Source organism: Pipistrellus hanaki (assembly GCF_964339955.1).
Source record: "Pipistrellus hanaki genome assembly, contig: scaffold_80, whole genome shotgun sequence".
NCBI classification, from domain to species: domain Eukaryota; kingdom Metazoa; phylum Chordata; class Mammalia; order Chiroptera; family Vespertilionidae; genus Pipistrellus; species Pipistrellus hanaki.
Window position 1 is genome coordinate 51,892 of NW_028182255.1, and position 18,883 is coordinate 70,774.

General features: G+C 69.9%; 1 protein-coding gene across 2 annotated transcripts; it reads right to left on the bottom strand.

Annotated features, from left to right (window-relative positions):
- Positions 1 to 287: 287 nt before the first annotated feature.
- On the bottom strand, positions 288 to 16,892 carry PFKFB4 (6-phosphofructo-2-kinase/fructose-2,6-biphosphatase 4). 2 transcript variants are annotated; one of them, XM_084907426.1, is made up of 14 exons: positions 16,720 to 16,892; positions 8,171 to 8,287; positions 7,947 to 8,043; positions 6,439 to 6,505; positions 5,818 to 5,892; positions 5,480 to 5,536; positions 4,446 to 4,567; positions 3,876 to 4,083; positions 3,251 to 3,397; positions 2,732 to 2,836; positions 2,400 to 2,529; positions 2,271 to 2,333; positions 1,786 to 1,850; positions 288 to 951 (listed from the first exon to the last, which is right to left on the bottom strand). In XM_084907426.1, exons 1-14 carry the CDS (start codon positions 16,781 to 16,783, stop codon positions 892 to 894), a joined length of 1,377 nt encoding a protein of 458 aa, XP_084763552.1. In that variant the 5' UTR covers positions 16,784 to 16,892; the 3' UTR covers positions 288 to 891. The 2 variants fall into 2 exon arrangements, with proteins under 2 accessions (XP_084763552.1, XP_084763551.1); XM_084907425.1 differs by lacking the exon at positions 16,720 to 16,892 and adding an exon at positions 12,994 to 13,158.
- Positions 16,893 to 18,883: the final 1,991 nt, after the last annotated feature.

An 18,883-nucleotide genomic window follows, 5' to 3' on the forward strand; every position in this document is an offset into this window, starting at 1 on the left:
CACAGGAAAGGTGCAGGTGCAGAGCGGGCGGGGCCGGGCTGGCATCTGGGGCACCGTGGGCATCTGGGGGCACCGCGGGCATCTGGGGCACCGCGGGCATCTGGGGGCACCGCGGGCATTCGGGGGCACCATGGGCATCTGGGGGCACCGCGGGCATTCGGGGGCACCATGGGCATCTGGGGGCACCGCGGGCATTCGGGGGCACCATGGGCATCTGGGGGCACCGCGGGCATCAGTGGGTGCACCGCGGGCATTCGGGGGCACCGTGGGCATCTGGGGGCACCGCGGGCATCAGTGGAGGCACCGCGGGCATCTGGGGCACCACGGGCATCAGTGGGGGCACTGCGGGCATCAGTGGGGGCACCGCGGGCATCTGGGGCACCGCGGGCATCAGTGGGGGCACCGCGGGCATCAGTGGGGGCACCGCGGGCGGCAGGCGCAGCCACCAATGCAGACCGTGGCCGTGGCCCCGGCGCTGCAGCCCCCGAGTCCGGGCCGGCGCGCTGGGCGGGCGACACTCCCTCTGCCGTCCGGTTTCTGAGAAGCCGCCGTGGGCCTGGCCAGCAGCTCCTCGGGCTCCTCCTCAGGCCCCCGGAGTGGCCGCTGTGACGGCTCCAGGAGCCCGCCTGCCCCGGCGGCGTCCGTGGTGGGAGCCCCGTCCCTGCGGGCGCGTGGGGCGGGCTCTCCGCGCACCCGGCCAGCGGGCGCCTGCAGGTCCGGCCGCGGTGGGGACGCCCGCTTCACATTCAGGGTCTCGCCCTTCACAGGCCGCAGGTGCCGGTGCGGTGTCGCCGGCGGCAGGAGGTCCCCGCCTGTGCCTGCGGGCGGCCGGGGCCTGGGGCGGCCTTGTCGGCAGAGACCGCGGCCGCCGGTCGCCGGGAGGAGGCCAGGTCACTGGTGAGCGGGGACCGTGACCAGCGCCTCCTCTGGGGGCCTCGCGATGTCCACGTTCTGCACGGAAACGAACAGGCCTTCACCGCGGGCACCACCCTGCCGCGCCCTCCGCCCTCTCCCCCCACATCCCCCCGACCCCCGCACCCCCAGCCAAGGCTCCGCGGCCCTGGGTGCGCGGCTGCTGGACACACAGGAAGAGGCGGAGGGCGCCGGCCGCACTCCTGCTCCTCGGGGAGGGTCAGGCCCCCGCACAAGGCGCCTGTGGGACGCCTGTGGGACCCCTGTGGCCGGCCCCCGGCGGGGCGGGGCAGGCCGGACCCTCAGGCGGACGGGCAGAGGCCGGGCAGCAGGCCTGGGGAGCGTGGAGGCGGGGAGCTGGGCTCAGTGGGGGGAGCCGTGACAGGGAGCAGATCTGGGACACTGCGGAGCCCCTGCCTTGGACAGTCAGAGCCGGCTGGTTCCTCTCGGCTGGAACCCGCCCGGCCCGGCCCCTGGCAGGCAAGGCCCTGCCCCCACAAACCCAGTTCATGGTCCCGTCCTGGCTCAGTCCACGGTGGGGCTCCCCCAGACGGCACCCAGCGGGGGGAGGGCAGCTGGGCGGGAAGCCAAGCTCACCCCGAAGGAGCCTCTAGGCCGGCTGCCCCACCTTGGCCCCCCGTTCCCCGGCCCCCGCCCCCCGTTCCCTGCCCCCCGTTCCCCGGCCCCCGCCCCCGTTCCCTGCCCCCGGCCCGGACCCCCAGGTCCCCGCCCCTGGACCCCCCCAGTTCCCCGCCCCCGTTCCCCGTTCCCGGCCCCCCGTTCCCGGCCCCCGGCCCCCCGTTCCCCGGCCCCGGCCCCCCGTTCCCCCGCCCCGGCCCCCAGCCCCCCCGCCCCCCCCCCCGCCGGCGGTACCTGCGGCCTCTCCCGGTGCGTGTTCACTGCCCCCACGTTCAGGAAGATGGACTCCACCTTACAGCCTGCCCAAGGGAGAGTCATCCGTCCTGAGGGCGGCCTCGCCGGGTCTCCCGCCCTGGGCACCCGCCAGGCCCTGCCCATCCAATGCCAAGCCCAGCGCAGCCTCCGGGGCAGCCCAGGCCGGGGCAGGGCGGCTCTGAGGCCGGCTGCTGCCTGGGGCGAAGGTGGGGGCGGGGCACAGGCCCTGCTCCGGGAGGCACTGCGCAGTCCTCAGGCCGGCCCCTCCCGGTCCCCCACACCGAGCGGGGCCCAGGGCTCGGTGCCATCCTCCCCTCGGGCTCCAGAGGCGGGCCTCGCCCACACCCGGGGCTCCTGTGGGCGTGTGGGCTCTGCCGCCTCCGTGGGGGCGCTGGGGAAGGAGGCAGGGGGCTCCCGGGCCACAGGGAAAGGACAGGAGCACTGGGAGGGGCGCAGGGCCTCACCGTAGGCCACGGGCGTCAGCTTCAGCACCGTGTGCAGCGGGCACTTGAGGTAGGGCAGCTGCTCTGTGGGCACAGAGGGTCAGAGCCCGCTCTCCCCTCGCCACCCCCCCCCCCCGGCGGGCAGCCCACCTGCCGCCTTGTCCAGGAAGTAGGCCAGGAGGCAGCGCATCACGGCCTGGTGCCCGATGACCAGCACGTTCTCCTGCCGCTCCAGCTCCATGATCACGGGCTCCAGGCGCTGCACCAGGTCCTCGTAGGACTGCGGGCGGCGGGGCTCAGCGGGCGGAGCCACGGGGCCCCTCCCCACGCCCGGGGCGGCCGCTCGGGGCTGGGCCCGCCCACCCCGATGACTGACAGGGCCTTCGCCGTGGGAGGGGCAGGGACGCTGGGGCTGGGGCCGGGCGTCTGGGAGAGGGATCCCACCCCCGGCCAGGGGGGACCAGGCCCCGAACCCCACCTACCTCCCCCTTGGGGTAGCGGTACCGGTACTTGTCCTGGTCCCGCAGGGCAAACTCCAGGGGGTAGTGGCCCTGGATCTCCTCGTAGGTCATCTCCTCGCAGACGCCCTAGGAGACACAAGGGGTCACCCCCAGCACCTGTCACCCCCGTGCCGGGCCGGGGTCAGCCTGGGGGTCCGGGGAGAGCCCGAGGCAATGAAATATGGAAGAAGTTCTTGGGTGAGGATGAACAAAAATAAATAATAATAAAAGGAGGAGCCCTAGCCAGTGTGGATCAGTGGATAGAGCATCGGCCTGCGGACCAAAGGGTCCCGGGTTTGATTCTGGTCAAGGGCGCATGCCCGGGTTGCAGGCTCGGTCCCCAGCAGGGGGCGTGCAGGAGGCAGCCGATCCATGACTCCCTCTCATCACTGGTGTTTCTCTCCCTCTCCCCCTCTCCCTTCCTCTCAGAAATCAATTAAAACAGATGGAATAAAAACCCGCAGCGCAGGCAGGCCCGCCCCGCGCCCCGGCGGTGCCTACCGCGTCGATCTCGTTGAGCACCTTCCACTGCTCGTAGGGCACGCCCAGGGCCTCCGCCGTCTGGATAGTGCGGCGCATCTGGCTGGTCCACACCTTCAGGTCCTTGATGTTCTGGTCGCGGATGAACTGGGCCAGGCTCCTGGCAAACTGGACGGCGCCGCGGACTCAGCCCCCGGCCCCGGGTCTCTGCCACGCGCCTCGGGGCCACCCCCGCCCCCTCGGGGCCGTCCCTGTGCGCCCCTCCCGGCCCGCCGCTGCCCCGGCCCCGACCACCTGAGGCCGAGGACCCCGCTCAGGCCTCAGGATCCCCCCAGGCCACGGCCATGCCTGGACACGGGCTCAGGCCACGCCCCGAGCGCCACGCCTGCCGGGACGGCTCAGTCTCAGCGGAGGCCAGGTTTCCAGGCGTCTGCTCGGGGCTGGTGAGCTTCCCTCCAGGATGGGAACCTTCTAGACTGAATGAAGGTCATCATCTGGATGACTGCGTTAGCTGTGAGCTGTAGCCCAGCACAGGCGCGTGCGTACACACACACACACACACACACACACACACACACACACATACACACATGCACACACATGCACACGCACACACGTACACGTGCACACGCGCACACGCACTGACCTCCCGGCCGCGGGGGGACAGCCCGGGGTCCCCCCCGATGCGCCCTTTGAGGTTGAACTCGCTCTCGCCGTGCCGGCAGAGGTAGATGCAGCGGGGCGTCACGTGGATGTTCATGAGGTAGTACACAATGCGGCTCTGGATGTGGTCGGCCACGCGGTTCACCACGTAGCTCTGGCCCACGTCCATGATCTTGATGTAGGACAGGTCCCTGCAGAGAGAGGCCTGCCGCTGACCGCCCGGCCGGCGTCACCGCGCGGGGCCGGCTGGTCTGCCCGCGCCGGGCGCCGAGTGCCGGGCCACAGGCGTGAGGGACATGCCGGCCGGCGGGCTCCGGCTGAGCGTTGTTAGGGGAGCAGAGACGGCTCTTCTGGACCGGACCCGGGAGCCGTGGCAACGCGCCTCACCCACCTGCCGCCCAGCCAGCACCTGGGCCTCCCCGCCCTGAACGCCCCCGGGGGCTCCCGTCACCCCCCGGGCCCCCGGCAGAGGGCTGCCCCCCCCCCCCCCCCGGGCAGCAGGCCCCGGCGCGGTCTGCCGGCCGCGGGGAGCCGGCCTGGCCCCAGGGCCCACCGGTCCCGCTCCTCGTCCAGGGGCTCGTAGGAGCTCTCGTAGCAGCCGATGCGCCGCAGAAAGTCCTCGGCCGCCTCCTCGCCGTCGCGGCCCACGTAGTCCGGGCTGCCCAGCTTCACTTGCTGCCCGGGCAGAGCAGCGGTCAGCGGGGCCGCACGCGGGCCGAGGACAATGGAGGGGCTGGGGGCCCGGGGCTGGGGGCTGGGGGCCCGGGGCTGGGAGCTGGGGGCCCGGGGCTGGGAGCTGGGAGCCGGGGGCCCGGGGCTGGTCCCACCAGGAGGGACCCAGTGGCTCCTGGTCCCGGTTCCCACACTGGCGCTGAGAGTAGGACTGGCGCCCTGAGGCAGAGCCCTCCGCCTGTGGACGGGGAGGGGGAGGGGAGCCCGGGGGGAGGGGAGCCCCGAGGCCCCTCCCGACCAGGACCGGCTCCTCAAACCCGGTGCTCACTCCTGGGGGGGGGAGGGGGACGGGGACGAGGGCTCTTTCCTTCTCAAATGTAAACATCACCCCAGGCAGCCAGTGCGGCTCAGTGGCTGAGCCTCGCCCTATGAACCAGGCCGGGTTGTGGGCTGAATCCCCAGCAGGGGGCGTGCAGGAGGCAGCTGATGAACGGTTCTCTCCCATCATGCTGTTTCTCTCTCCCTCTCCCTTCCTCTATGGTAGGGGTGTCGAACTCAATCAGAGAAGGGGCCAAAATCTAAAATCCAGCCTAAATCGCAGGCCGAATGGTTTACTGAACAGTCATAAACTGACAATGTCATAAACTGACAGCGGAGTGCAGTGATGACAGCGCGGTGCGGGCCACATTGCAAGGCCTGGCGGGCTGGATTTGGCCCGCGGGCCTTGTGTTTGACACACGTGCTCTATGGAATCAGTAAAAATGTGTTTTTTAAACGTACCACCCCTCCCCCACCCCCTGAGGCCTCTCCTCATGCCTGGGGACGGAGGGGAAGGGAAGGGGGGCCACAAAGCCCCAGCCCGAGTGGCCCTGGGGGGGCTCAGGCACACGCCCGGTGCGGGAGGCCGGGACCCACCACGATGTTGGCGGCGATGACCTCGGGGTCCACACAGATGGACTCGACAAAAAAGGTCTGCAGCCGGGGTAGGCGGGCAGCGGGAGGGAGGGAGGGGGGAGGGGGGAGAGAAGGAGAGAGGGAGGAAGGGAGAGAGGGAGAAAGGGAGGGACCAGGTCAGCAGGCTCGGCGCCCCCAGAGCGCCCTCCCCGCCCAGGGCCCCTCTGGGGGGGGCGGTCTGGAGGCCCGGGGCCACAGTGGGCCGCTCACCCAGGGCCCCCCCAGTCCCGGCTCCAGGAAGGAACCCCAGCTGGTGAGGAAAGTACCCCCCCCCCAATGCCCTGACCACCAGGCCTCACCTTGTAGCCGTTCTGCTCCCCAAAATTAAAGATGGTCGCCCTGCGTTCTCGCGTGGTGTTTGTGGCATCGAAAACCTAGGACCACACGGTTACCGCGGTTACCGCCTCTGCCCGGGGGGGGGGGGGGGCCTCCTGGGCTCCCACCAGCGGCTGCTGGCCGGCTCCTCCGCCGGGGCTGGGGGGGGGCTGGGCGCAGGGGGGCTGGGCGCACGGGGGGCGCAGGGGGGGGCCGGGCACAGGGGGGCTGGGCACAGGGGGGCTGGCCGGTGGGGGGGGGCTGGCCGGAAGGGGCTCAGGGCCGCACCCTCCTGGTGGGACACACTCAGCAGCTGCACGTCTGACCCACAGGTCGTCCATGGAACTAAACCCGGAGACCCGAACCCTGTGCCGGCCTCTGTCCTGAGGGGGTGTGCCCGGAGGGGAGGGGACGTGATCCCTCCGGCTGGGACGGGGGGGGGGGGGGGGGCCTAGGGCCCTGGGAGCACTCAGAGGAGTCTCCGGGGCAAAGGCAGCCACAGCCCAGGCCCCCAGTGGTGCAGACCTCGCGCCCTGCCTGCCCTCCAGAGCCCCGTGGGCACAGGGATGCGTGTGGCTCCCCTCCCAGACGGCGGGGTCACTCACCGCCACGTGCCCGCCCTCCTCGCTGAGGAACTGCCGGACGTCCCGGAGCGCGGCCAGGGCACACTGCCTTCGGGGGAGACACGGTCAGCCGGCCGGCGGGGCCGGGACACGGCTACGGGGGGGCCGGGACACGGCTACGGGGGGGCCGGGACACGGCTACGGGGGGGGGCAGGACACGGCTACGGGGGGGCCGGGACACGGCTACGGGGGGGGCAGGACACGGCTACGGGGGGGCCGGGACACGGCTACGGGGGGGCAGGACACGGCTACGGGGGGGGCAGGACACGGCTACGGGGGGGGCAGGACACGGCTACGGGGGGGCAGGACACGGCTAGGGCGGGGAGGGGGGCCGGGACACGGCTAGGGCGGGGGGGGGGCCGGGACACGGCTAGGGCGGGGGGGGCAGGACACGGCTACGGGGGGGGCAGGACACGGCTACGGGGGGGGCCGGGACACGGCTAGGGCGGGGGGGGGCAGGACACGGCTATGGGCGGGGGGGGGGGCCGGGACACGGCTACGGGGGGGGGCCGGGACACGGCTACGGGGGGGCCAGGACATGGCTACGGGCGGGGGGGCCGGGACACGGCTACGGGGGGGGCAGGACACGGCTACGGGGGGGCAGGACACGGCTACGGGGGGGGCCGGGACACGGCTAGGGCGGGGGGGGGCAGGACACGGCTATGGGCGGGGGGGGGCCGGGACACGGCTACGGAGGGGGGGGCCGGGACACGGCTACGGGGGGGGCAGGACATGGCTACGGGCGGGGGGGCTGGGACACGGCTACGGGGGGGGCAGGACACGGCTACGGGGGGGGCAGGACACGGCTACGGGCGGGGGGGGGCAGGACACAGCTACGGGGCGGGGGGGGGCCGGGACACGGCTACGGGGGGGGGCAGGACACGGCTACGGGGGGGGCAGGACACGGCTACGGGGGGGCAAGACACGGCTACAGGCGGGGGTGGGGGGCTGGAGACTGACATGAGCCCCAGAACAGCCCCTGAACCAGGACCAGGGCCAGGAGCCTCCAGGTGGCGAGGGCGTGGGGAGCCGGAGGTGCCACCCGAGGGCTGGAGGCTCCAGGCCACGCCCTGCCCGCCCCCTGCCCGGGCACCCCTCCCCTGTGGCTGTGGTCTTTCTTTCTTAAAACATTTCCATTGATTCAGAGAGGAAGAGAAAGAAGCATCATCAATGGCCGAGGAGCACCTGCCTTCTGCACGCCCCCTACTGGGGACTGATGGCACAACCGAGGCCTGTGCCCTCACCCAGTCCGAGCGCCTGAGTGTGAACACGCTCTCACGGGTGACCCCGAGTGTGCCTCTGCGTGTGCCTCTGCGTGTGCGTGAGGTGTGCAGGCATGTGCGTGCGGGTCCTTGTGTGCTGTGTGACCTTGGCTGCACACGCATGAGTGCGGTGACCACGTGTGTAGGCTCGTGTACAGTGCGACTGTGCACACACGTGCACACGTGCACACACAGCACGCACACACATGCACGTGCACACGCACTCACTTTCGGATCCGCAGGCCCTCCTCGTTGTCGGGAAGGAAGAACTCGAAGGACCTGTACGTCCTGACCATTTCCCGGCGGTACTGGCCCACGTTGAACTCTGCGGGAGGGGGACGCTGGCTCTCCGAGGCCGCCCTGCCCCCGCCCTGCCACCCACCCTCCCACCGGCCCTGCGCCCGGCAGTCCAGCCCCCTCGGCCCGGGCCCAGGAGCCGCCCGCTCACTCACCCCGCGTGGGCACGCCGATCCAGTTGAGGTAGCGCGTCAGCTTCTTGGAGATGTAGGTCTTGCCGCGGGCGGGCAGCCCCACCATGACGATGAGCGTGGGGCAGTTGGTCATGCACACTGCAAGGCGAGGGCAGTCAGGCCGGCCCCGCAGCCCGCACGGGCCGCCTCGCCCTCCGGTCCCGTCTCACGCCGCCACCGGCAGGCGCCCGCCGGGCCCGGCACCGGCACCCCGACATTGCCTCCGTGCCATGCAGGCTGTCCCGAGCGCAAGGCACCTCCAGCCACAGACCAGAACCTTCCGCTCAGCCCTGAGCTCAGAGAACACACTCCCGCCCGCCCGCGGGGCTGTCAGGTCACCTTCGACCTCCACCGGGGGCACCCCCTCCGGGCACACCCCCCCTCCGGGCACACCCCCCCTCCGGGCACACCCCCCTCCGGGCACACCCCCCCTCCGGGCACACCCCCCTCCAGGCGCACCCCCTCCGGGCACACCCCCTCCGGGCACCCCCCCTCCGGGCACCCCCCCTCCGGGCACACCCCCCTCCGTGCACACCCCCCTCCGTGCACACCCCCCTCCGTGCACACCCCCCCTCCGTGCACACCCCCCTCCGGGCACACACCCCCTCCGGGCACCCCCCCTCCGGGCACACCCCCCTCCGGGCACACCCCCTCCAGGCACACCCCCCCTCCGGGCACACCCCCCTCCGGGCACACACCCCCTCCGGGCACCCCCCCTCCGGGCACACCCCCCTCCGGGCACACCCCCTCCAGGCACACCCCCCCTCCGGGCACACCCCCCTCCGGGCACCCCCCTCCGCCCACACCCTCCGCACAGCCCGCTGACCGAGGCGGCGGCTCTTCCTCCCGCAGCCCCTGCCCCAGCGTGCCGACGGAGCGGCTGGGGCGCCTCCCTCCCCTGCCCTCCGGCCTCGGACCCGCGCACGTACGGTCCGCACGCGTGTGGACGTGTGTGAGTTAGCTCGGTCACTCTCCGGCTGATGTCTCCGGTCTGTGACCGTTACACCTCAGGGCAGGGAGAACTGGCTCCGCCCTCCTCCCGCCCCAGGGGACCTCGCCAGCCCGACCTGCTGGGCACCACCAGACACAAAGCCGAACCGGCCACGCCCGGCAGCCACGATGGCGAGCCCACGGAGCCGGGCAGAGCCAGGGCCAGGGGACGCAGCGCCCTGCGGCCATCCAGGGGCCAGTGCTTCCTGCTCAGCCTCCGGCTCATGTCTCTTCCTCCCCCAGAGCCCAGCTCCACACGGCCTTTCCCCTCGATCGCCCCGGGCCCTCTCCCTCCACCCGCTGCCGGGCACGGAGTGGGTGCTCAGAGTGGGTGCCCACGCTGAGGGCGGAAGGAAGGAGGGGAGCTTCTCGAACCCAGCAGGGAGAGGCTGCCAGAGGCCGAGACCTGAGACCCAGCGACGCCCACAGGTGCACCCGCGACAGCCCGCGCCCGCGTCCCGTCCGCCACCAGCCCGTGTGCCCGTCGGAGAAGCTGCGGAGGCTGGAGGGGGGACACGGCCCCACCCGGCCCCTGGGCAGGCCGGACCACAGAACGCAGCCGCCTGTGACCCAGCGCCGCTCAGCCGCCCCCCGGAGCCCAGGCGCTGGGCCGGTGCGGGCCTGCCAGGCCCTCCAGCCCGCGGGCGGCAGCGCCGAGGCCAGGGCCAGCCCTGCCTGGGGGCAGGGGGCAGAGGCCTGGGTCCTGTGGTCGATGATTTTCAATAAACATATTGTTATTGATTTCCGAGAAGAAGGGAGAAGGAGAGAGAGAGAAACATCAGTGAGGAGAGAGAATCATGGACCGGCTGCCTCCCGCACGCCCCCTACTGGAGATCCAGCCCGCATCCCGGGCATCTGCCCTGACTGGGAATCGAACCCTGACCTCCTGGTTCATAGGTCGATGCTCAGCCCCTGAGCCACGCCGGCAGCGCCCGCTGAGGACACAGCTGCACCTCAGCACAGAGGCCCTTGGGAGTTGGGGTGCCGAGGCCCCCCTGTCCCCAGGCAGGCCCTGCGACAACGGATGGCCAGAGGGGCCGGAGCCAGGCCAACGAGACAACCAGGGAGCCCAGGGGCGGGCGGGCAGAGCCTCCGCTGGCCGAGGGGAGAAACGGGTCAGGCCAGGCCTGTGTCCCGGGGCCAGCGAGCCGCTCGGCTGTTTGCACAATCCCTGCTCTCAGCACCCCAGGGCCGGGCATCCTGCTGCCGGGGGAGGGGCTGCACCCCCCACCCCCTGCCCCCGGGGGTCCTCTGCGGCCTCAGGACGGGGTCCTGGGTGCCCCCTGCACGTCCATCTCCTCAGGGTGCCCTGGCCGCCCCCAGTGCCGCGCAGCCCCGCCCGCACAGCCCGGGAAGGACAGCCAGTCCAGGCTGGGCGAGAGCCAGAGCAATACGTTACCTATCACCTGCTCCTCGAGATAAGCCCAAGGAAACGGCCGAGGGAACCAAAGTACAGGGTGGTCACGCACTCTGCTCCGGGCAGCAGAACACGGACCCAGCTCGACCGCGTGGCAGAGCGTGTGGGACAGTGCGTGGACGGGGAGCTGGGCGAGCACTCTGGCCTTGGGGACCCTCTGGCTGAGCACCAGGAAGCAGGCACACGGTTAGGACACACGGTTAGGACACACGGTTAGGACACACAGGACACACGGTTAGGACACACGGTTAGGACATGGGCTTGTGGGGAAGGAAGCGTGAAGACAGCCGCTCAGCTTCCTTTTCCTGCACAATTTGCTCAAGACCTGGGAAGCCTCACCCCGGCCGGTGTGGCCCAGTGCACAGAGCATCGGCCTGGGGACAAAAGGAAGGGTCCCAGGTTCGATTCCGATCAAGGGCACAGGCTCCTCCCCGGCCCCAGCCCTGGTCAGGGCTTGTGCAGAAGGCAGCCCACCGATGTGCTTTTCTCCCATGGCTGTCTCTCCGTCTCTCCCTCTCCCTTCCACTCTCCGAAAATCCACGGGAAACACCCTCGGGGGAGGAAGGAGGGAATGGATGGATGCTGAGACAAAGTTAAAGGTGGCCGTTAAAGAAAGGCCAGGGAGGCTGGGCAGTGGTACCTTCTGGAGGTGCCCCCGGGGCGGGCAGTCCCCGAGTGAGCCGCACAGCTGGACGCCCTGGGCGGGCGGGAAGGAACAGCTCCTGAGAGCAAGGCAGCGGGTCTGTCTGTCCACAGGGCAGACGGCCATGCTCCCTCGCCCGGCCACCTGCCACGTGCAGACCCACCAGCCCTCCACCCTCTGCCTGAGAAGAGCCGCCAGACGCGTCCTGTCCTCCCTGCCCAGCTCCCCAAGTCCCTCTTTTTTAAAAAAATTATATATTTTTTATTTCAGAGAGGAAGGGGGAGGGAGCGAGAGAAACATCAAGGATGAGAGCGAATCATGGATCAGCTGCCTCCAGAACACCCCACACCGGGGATCTAGCCTGTTGTGGGCTCGATCTGGGAATCGAACCGTGACCTCCTGGTTCAGAGGTTGACGCTCAGCCACTGAGCCAGCCGGCTGGGCCAGAGCCGGGTTTTAATCACAGCCTGGGAGCCTGGAGAAACACAGACCCACCCGAGTGGCCAAAAGACCAGGGCCAGCCCCCTCCCTGGCTCTGCGGGAGCGACAGCGGGGAATCCCAGGACGGCCAGCTCCCCTTCACCGCTCATTCCGAAGCTCACAGCAGCGCGGGGACGGGGGTGGGGGTGGGGGCAGTGCCGCCCTCAGGGGAGGACCCCAGGGCCACACGGCTGCGCCTGATGCAGCCGAGGCTCCCGCTCCGAAGTCCAGGCCTGCCTCCCTCCCTCCCGCACACAGACCCCGGAGCTGGGGGCCTCCGGCGAGCGCGGAGGGGGCAGGGGGCGTGCCCGGGGCCCCTGAGGACGCAGAGCGGGAATGGGAGCCGTGGGCCCGGGACTGAAGGCAGGACCACAGGCTCACCCCCCGCCAGGACCCACGGGCCACACAAGCCCCTCCCAGGTCTCACACCAAGGCCCTCGCGGGCCACCCAGCAGGCCCAGCTCAGCCACTCCCCCTCCCGGGTCACGGCCACGCAGAGCGGGGGGTGGGGGTGGGGGGCAGGGAGACCCCGCACACAGCCCGCCCTCCTGGCCGCCATGTCCATTTCTGCCCCAGGAGGTGGACTAGCTGTTCTCTGAGGTCCTGGCCGTTACTCCTAGGACCATCCTCTCTGTTTTTTGTTTTTGTTTTTGTAATAAAGAGGTTGCAGATTCATTTTAGGACAAGTGGGAAGTCGAGGCATGGATTAAACGCCCAAGACCCAGGAAAGCTGAGCCCCTTACAAGGTCGTGCTTTCAGCGTGTCCCTCAGATGTTTCACCCAAAGTTTCTCTGCCCACAACACAGACGGGCCAGCCCACAGGGCACGGTGCCCTCGGGTCCCTTATCGGGTCAGACCGCACTTCCTGAAATTGCACGAACGTGCCCTGCGGTGAAGAGGTGGGAGATAGGCCCCGGGCCCGCCCTCCCTCCTCCTCCTCGGGGCCTTAGGACGGCCGGGCTCAGAGAGGCCCAGCAGCTCCGGCAGGGCCGCCCAGCAGAGGAGGGCAGGGGCTCCAGGCCCCGGGCCTGAGCGGGGGGACCCCGGTGCGCAGGGACCGGGACCAGACCTGGCCCCCGAGCCGAGGCTTCCCCTCAGACCGGCGCTGCCTCCCCTGCCCTCGGCCCACCAGCCGGTCCTGCCCCGGCCCACCGGCCTGGCCGCCTCGGCCCCACCTGCTGCGGCTCCCACGGGCTCCGGCCCCCTCCCCGAGGGACCGCCGCCCGGGCCGCCCATCCATCCCGCCCGGCCCCGCCCCCGCCCCGCGGCCCTCACCGCGGCGCTGGCAGGCGTGCAGGGCCGGCCGCCCGTTGCTGTAGGGCATCCAGATCTTCTTGAGGGGGTTCTGCGTCAGCTCCCGCGGGGACGCCATCCCGGGGCCGGAGCGGACGGAGGCGCGGCTCAGCCCCGGCAGCCAGGCTGCTCCGGCCGCGGAGGCCCCGCCCTCGGCCCGCCCCTCTCCCAGCCGCGGCGACGCACGTCCCACCCGAGGCCCCGCCCATGACGCGCAGGCCCCGCCCCTCAATCCGCCCCTCTTCCAGCCACGGCGACGCACGTCCCACCCGAGGCCCCGCCCAGGACGCGCAGGCCCCGCCCTCGGCCCGCCCCTCTCCCAGCCGCGGCGACGCACGTCCCACCCGAGGCCCCGCCCAGGACGCGTAGACCCCGCCCCAAGTGGAGAGGGCGTGGCTTCGGAGCGCGCACGCGTAACTCGCCCGTCTTTGGTTCGGACTCCGCAGCGCCGTCCGCCCTCCCTGCCGGACCCGGGCTGCGCATTCTCAGCGCACTCGGGGCCTCGTGCAGGAGCCCGCACCCCGCCACGCCCGCGCGGATTTGTACGGGCCTCTCCCAGGGCCTCGCCCCCAGGGTCCTGCTCCTCACCACGCGGGACCGCGGGGCCCCAGGAGGGCGGGGCTTCCATGCCATGGGGCGGGACCTACGGGACCTGCGGGGCTTGATTGGTCAGGACCAGGCAGACTGCCTAGGCGTGACTGATCACTGGCCTGACGTCTTTTTTTTTTTTTAAATATATTTTATTGATTTTTAACAGAGAGGAAGAGAGAGGGATAGAGAGTTAGAAACATCGATGAGAATCATCAATCAGCTGCCTCCTACCCACCTTCTACTGGGGATGTGCCGGCAACCAAAGTACATGCCCTTGACGGGAATCGAACCCGGGACCCTTCAGTCTGCAGGCCCCCCGCTCTATCCACTGAGCCAAACCGGTTTCGGCTGGCCTGAAGTCTTGGTTGTCAACTCCGCCGCGCCCTGCACCCCCTTCCCCCCGGAGCGCTCTGCACCCGCCACGGAGCGCCTTGCACGGCCCTCAGGAGCGGGGAAAGGCCCTTGATCGCGGACAGGGACCCAGGACACGGTTCAGAATTGGTCATGTTTTTCTCTTCGCGTCAGCTGCTGGGGAGCTCAGGCGAAGCACCGGTCCACCTGGAGCGAGTGGGATCTGGTACCCAAGCTCTCGCTGAGGATGGACCGTGCGTCACCAATCTTACAAGGTCCTGGCACACGAGGCTCATGGCACAGGCCCAGGTTGCGGGCTTGATCCCCAGTGTGGGGCGTGCAGGAGGCAGCCGATCCATGATTCTCTCCCATCACTGATGCTCTATCTCCCTCTCCCTTCCTCTCTGAAATCAATGAAAAAAATATTTTTTTAAAAATCTTGCAAGATTCTGGCATAGATGAAATGTGTCAATGTCTGAAAAATCCACTCAGGCACATTCATGTTATCATTTATTGTATGACTTGTCTCCTATCTCAAGCGCAGTGGAGGCGAGGGGCAGGGCGGAAAAGGGAAGCTCAGGATCTCCTGGCCTCTCCTGTCTCCATGCTGTGGACTCTTCCCAGCCGGGGCCCTGGGGTCCTGGAGCCCCTCGCACTGCCCTCTAGCGGCGGCTCCACCACACCCTGGACAGGGCCCCGCAGCCTCTCTGCCCCAGGGTGCCTGGCCGGAAACAAGTGCTGGGTGTGAACAGGGGTGAGCCGGTACACCCAGCACCCCTCCTCTGCCCTCCTGGCCACGCCCCTGCCTTGCATCAGTTCCCCAAATTCCCACCCAACCCTTCAGAGCCTGGCCAGGACCTTAAGATGCCCGTACAGGGGCCTGCCCACTTCCCAGAAATACACCTGCTGGGAGCCCACCTGGGCCCGCCCTCAAACCGGCTCTGGCCGCCCGCCCCTCGGATGCTGTCTCCTGTCTCCTCTGACAGATCCAGCCACTTCCCCCTCCCCCTCCCTCTGCTGTGCCCGCCCAGCTGCCTCCACCTCATGCCTGGCAGCTCTGAGCACACCCGTGGGTGTGGGTGGCTCCTGGGAGCAGGACGCCCCTTGTGACTTCCCGGCAGCTTCCTACTCCTCTTCAGCCACTCATCCGTTCCTGCCACAGCCAGCCTCCTCCCTGTCTCCCCGCCACGGCCAAGGTCATCCCAAGGCCAAAGTCAGAGCCTTGGTCACTCTAGGCCCAAACGCTGTCCAGCACCAGCTCTCACTGCAGAGGCTGCCTCCGCGGACATCAGACACCCAGCACCCCTCAGGCCTGCCCCCCACCCCATGGGCTGTCAATCAAAGGCTTGGGGGAAAGGGCAGGCAGGGCAGGGCGGGAGGCCAGGGCCACATCTGGGCAGCCGCCACCACACCCTGAGAGCATGGGCCTGGCTTCCTAGGAAATGCAATAGCTCGCCACCTCCCTCTCTTCCCCACACAGTCTGACCCCGGGCTGACCCCCATCTCCCCGCCCAGGTCCCTACAGCAGGTAGGGGCCACAAAGCAATGCAGGAGAGGCCGGGCCCCTCCCCAAGGCCAGGGCCCCCTGCAGCCCCTCAGAGGCCCCCCTCCTCGCAGCCACTCCCACGGCCACACCTGAGCTCTCCTGCTCCTCACCCTCAGGCCAGCGGTGCCCTCCTGGCTGTGCCCCCTCGGCCATGCCACAGCGAGCCAGCTGTCCCAGCCCAGGGGGACGTGCTGATGTCAGCGTGTGAGCGTGTCCTCTCAGACTCCCCACATGAGCCCCCGGCCCTGGTTGCCTCCTGGGGTGCCTGCTGCACTGTCCACCGGACCTCGCAGTGTCCTCAGTGCTCAAACTCTCCCATCCTGACTGCTGACCGGCCCTGGCCGACCACAGCGGGAAGGCGGGGGACCCCGGGGCATACCACGCAGACCCACACGTCAGTGGGTGAACGCACGCGTGTGCCCACGGCTGCAGGTGCACACGCACGGACAAACCCGTGCCCAGGCCCTGCTCTCTGCTGCCTCCCTCCGCCTTCACGCCCCTCCTCCTCTCCCTCGGCTGCCCCTGGAGGTTCGGAGAGCTCCCAGGAGTCCCGGCTTCCTCTGGTCACTTCCGGCCAAGGAGCATCCCCGGGGCCTCCCTGGGTCCAGAGCCTGCACTGGGCGTGAGGCCATTGGGAGACACGGGGTCACGTGGCCGGGGAGCCGGGAACCCTGGCCTGCACTTGCTGATCCCGGCCTGGCACGCAGTAGGTGCTCAGAGTGACGTAGGAGCAGCCAGGGGTCCGGACAGGACCCCGAGAGGCGCATGGGCAGGGCAGAGCACACAATAGGTGCTTCGTCAACTCAGGAGGCCACAGGCCGCAGGTGTCCTAAAAGTGTGGTTTACGGGCTCAAGCCACATCCTGTGAAAAACGTCCCAAAGGAGCCTCAGGACCCCCCCAAACCGGTCTGACCCCTCAGGGGGACCTGGACAGCGTGACCCCTAGGAGGCCAGCGCAGGGCCCAGCGGGAGGCCCGAGCAGCTCCAGCTGGCGGTCCCTCCCCGGCCGCAGGAAGCGCTATTTATAGCTCCCCCTGGGCCCGCTCCCTCTCCCCGCCAGGCGACCGTGTTCCCCTCTTCCTGACCACAGCCGGCCGGTGCCCCTCAGAGCACCCCTGTACCTGCCGAGAACCCCACCAGCCTCGCCCTCCTTCCAGCACCACCCCCGCCGCACCCGGACCGTCCCTGCCCCCTGCCCCCTCCAGGCCACCTGTGCCTACCCCGCCTGCTGCTCCTTGGCCCGGGGTCCATCAGCGAGCTGCCTCCTTCCGAGCCTCTGTCCATGCTGCAGCCCAACTGGCCCAGGTTCCACCCCCAGCAGCCTGGGGCCCAGCAACCCCGCCCTCAGCTCTGGAGAGGGGTGTGCCCTGGGGCCCCGCCCCCGCAGCCCCGCCCCCAGGCCGCCTGCACTGGATCAACACCAGGGCCCCCACTCCAGGCGGCCCCACGCCCGCCTGCCAGGGCTGCCTCTTTCCGCCAGAGCTGTCCATGCGCCCGCTCTGCCCTGTCTGCAGCGGGAGCTGTCTGCCCGCCCCCAGCCGCCCGCCCACAGCACCCGGCCAGGCCTCTCGGCCCGGCAGTGGAGACGGGAGAGTGAGATAAGCCCCACCAGGGTGGCTCCGTGGCTGAGCATCGACCTAGGAACCAGGAGGTCATGGTTCGATTCCCGGTCAGGGCACAGGCCCGGGTTGTGGGCTCCATCCCCACTGGGGGTGTGCAGGAGGCAGCCGATCGATGGTTCTCCCCATCATTGATTCTCTCTCTCTCTGAACCAATAAAAAGCATGCTTTTTAAAGAGTGTGAAATAAGGGAAGCCTCCTCCTGGCACACCGAGGGCCAGTGTGGGCAGCCCGAGTGGGCGGGCAGCAGAGCCGCGGTGACAGGCTCCGTGTCCCTGCCTGGTCCCCACGCCTGGAACGGGTGGCTGGCCGTCCTCCCCGTCAGTCACGGAGCGCTGCTGCGGGCAGAGCCCTCACTCCCCCGCCGCGGGGGCACCGGGCGCGGCGGCTTCACCGTTTGGGGGGACGAGGGCGGCCGAGGACACGGGCTCAGGAAGGCGTGTGCGCTCCGGGCTCCTGCGGGCAGGGGCCGGCCGCCGGGGGCTGGTCTCAGTGGGCGGTCTCAGGTGCAGTGGTGGTGACCACAGGGTGGTGTCCAGGTGCTCCGTGACCGTGGGGCACGCACACGTAACAAGCTGGCACGTGCAGTGACCTCCCACGGCGTGTCCGAGCTGTCCGGGCCCACGGGACCGAGGCGCGCAGGTGTGATGTGGCCCCACGTGGCGAGTGCGATGTCCAGGCCCAGGCGTGCTGTCCGGCTCCGCGGCGGCCCTCCCCCCGCTCAGCGGCGGCCCACCTGGGCCAGGATGCGGGCGTTGGCGGCTGCCTGCTCCCGCAGGGCTCGGGCCCGGGCCTGGGCCAGGACGATCTGCTGGAGGCCCAGGGGCACATCCAGCGAGAGGGTGATGCGGGGGCCGGGGCGGGGGCCGGGCTGGCTCCCCGCGGGGCTGGCTGGGGGGCTCTTCGCTGGGGGGCTCTCCGAGGCCGCAGGGCGGGGGGCCGGGGGGGAGTGCTGAGCGGGGAGCTGTGGGGCCAGGACAGGGGTGGCTGAGGCCAGCGGGACCCCGCCCACCGCCAGGACCATCAGCGCTGTCGCCCACCCGGGCATCGCAGAGTCAGGCTGTGAGGAGAGAAGAGGCTCAGGGCAGAGGCCGGGTCGCCTGTGGTTGGGACAGAGACAGAGAGAGGGGGGACCCAGACCCTGAGACAGAGGCTGAGGCCAGGCCAGGGACAGAGAGAGAGACACAGTGAGAGCAGGGAGACACCGAGAAGGGGCCAGAGACAGAGGGTGAGGCAGAGAGTGAGCGACAGAGATAAAGAGACAGAAATCAGCCCGGGGTCCGGACGGCGTGGCTCAGGGGCTGAGCGTCCACCTTCGAGCCAGAGGTCACGGTTTGACTCCCGGTCTGGGTCACACGCCCGGGCTGTGGGCTCGATCCCCGGTGTGGGGTGTGCAAGAGGCGGCCAATCAATGATGTTCTTTCATTTCTTTCTCTCTCTACCTTTCCTTTCCTCTCTGGAATCAATAAAAATATTAAAAAAAAAAAAAACCTTAAAAAAGAGAGAGAATCCCAGAGATGGCGAGTGTCCAGTACACACATGTATACGGAGAGAGAGAGAGAGACGGGGGGCGGGAAGGAGGGGATGGTGGCAGGAGGAGAGGGGGAGGCAGAGTGGCAGAGGCAGCTGGAGGAGACCCAGGCGCAGGCAGACCCCGGAAGGCACGGCAGCGGAGACAGACCCGAAGGGCAGGGCCAGGCGGCCTGTGGTCTGAGCACGGGCCCCGCAGTAGGTCCAGGGCGAGGGGCGGGGACGGGTCCTTGGG

Excerpts from the sequence above, each read along its gene's own strand:
- PFKFB4 (XM_084907425.1), bottom strand. The coding sequence starts at position 13,090 with ATGGCGTCCCCGCGGGAGCTGACGCAGAACCCCCTCAAGAAGATCTGG. Across the intron at positions 2,530-2,731 it reads ACCGCTACCCCAAGGGGGAG|TCCTACGAGGACCTGGTGCA; the intron begins GTAGGTGGGGTT and ends CGCCGCCCGCAG. Across the intron at positions 952-1,785 it reads CGCACCGGGAGAGGCCGCAG|AACGTGGACATCGCGAGGCC; the intron begins GTACCGCCGGCG and ends GTTTCCGTGCAG.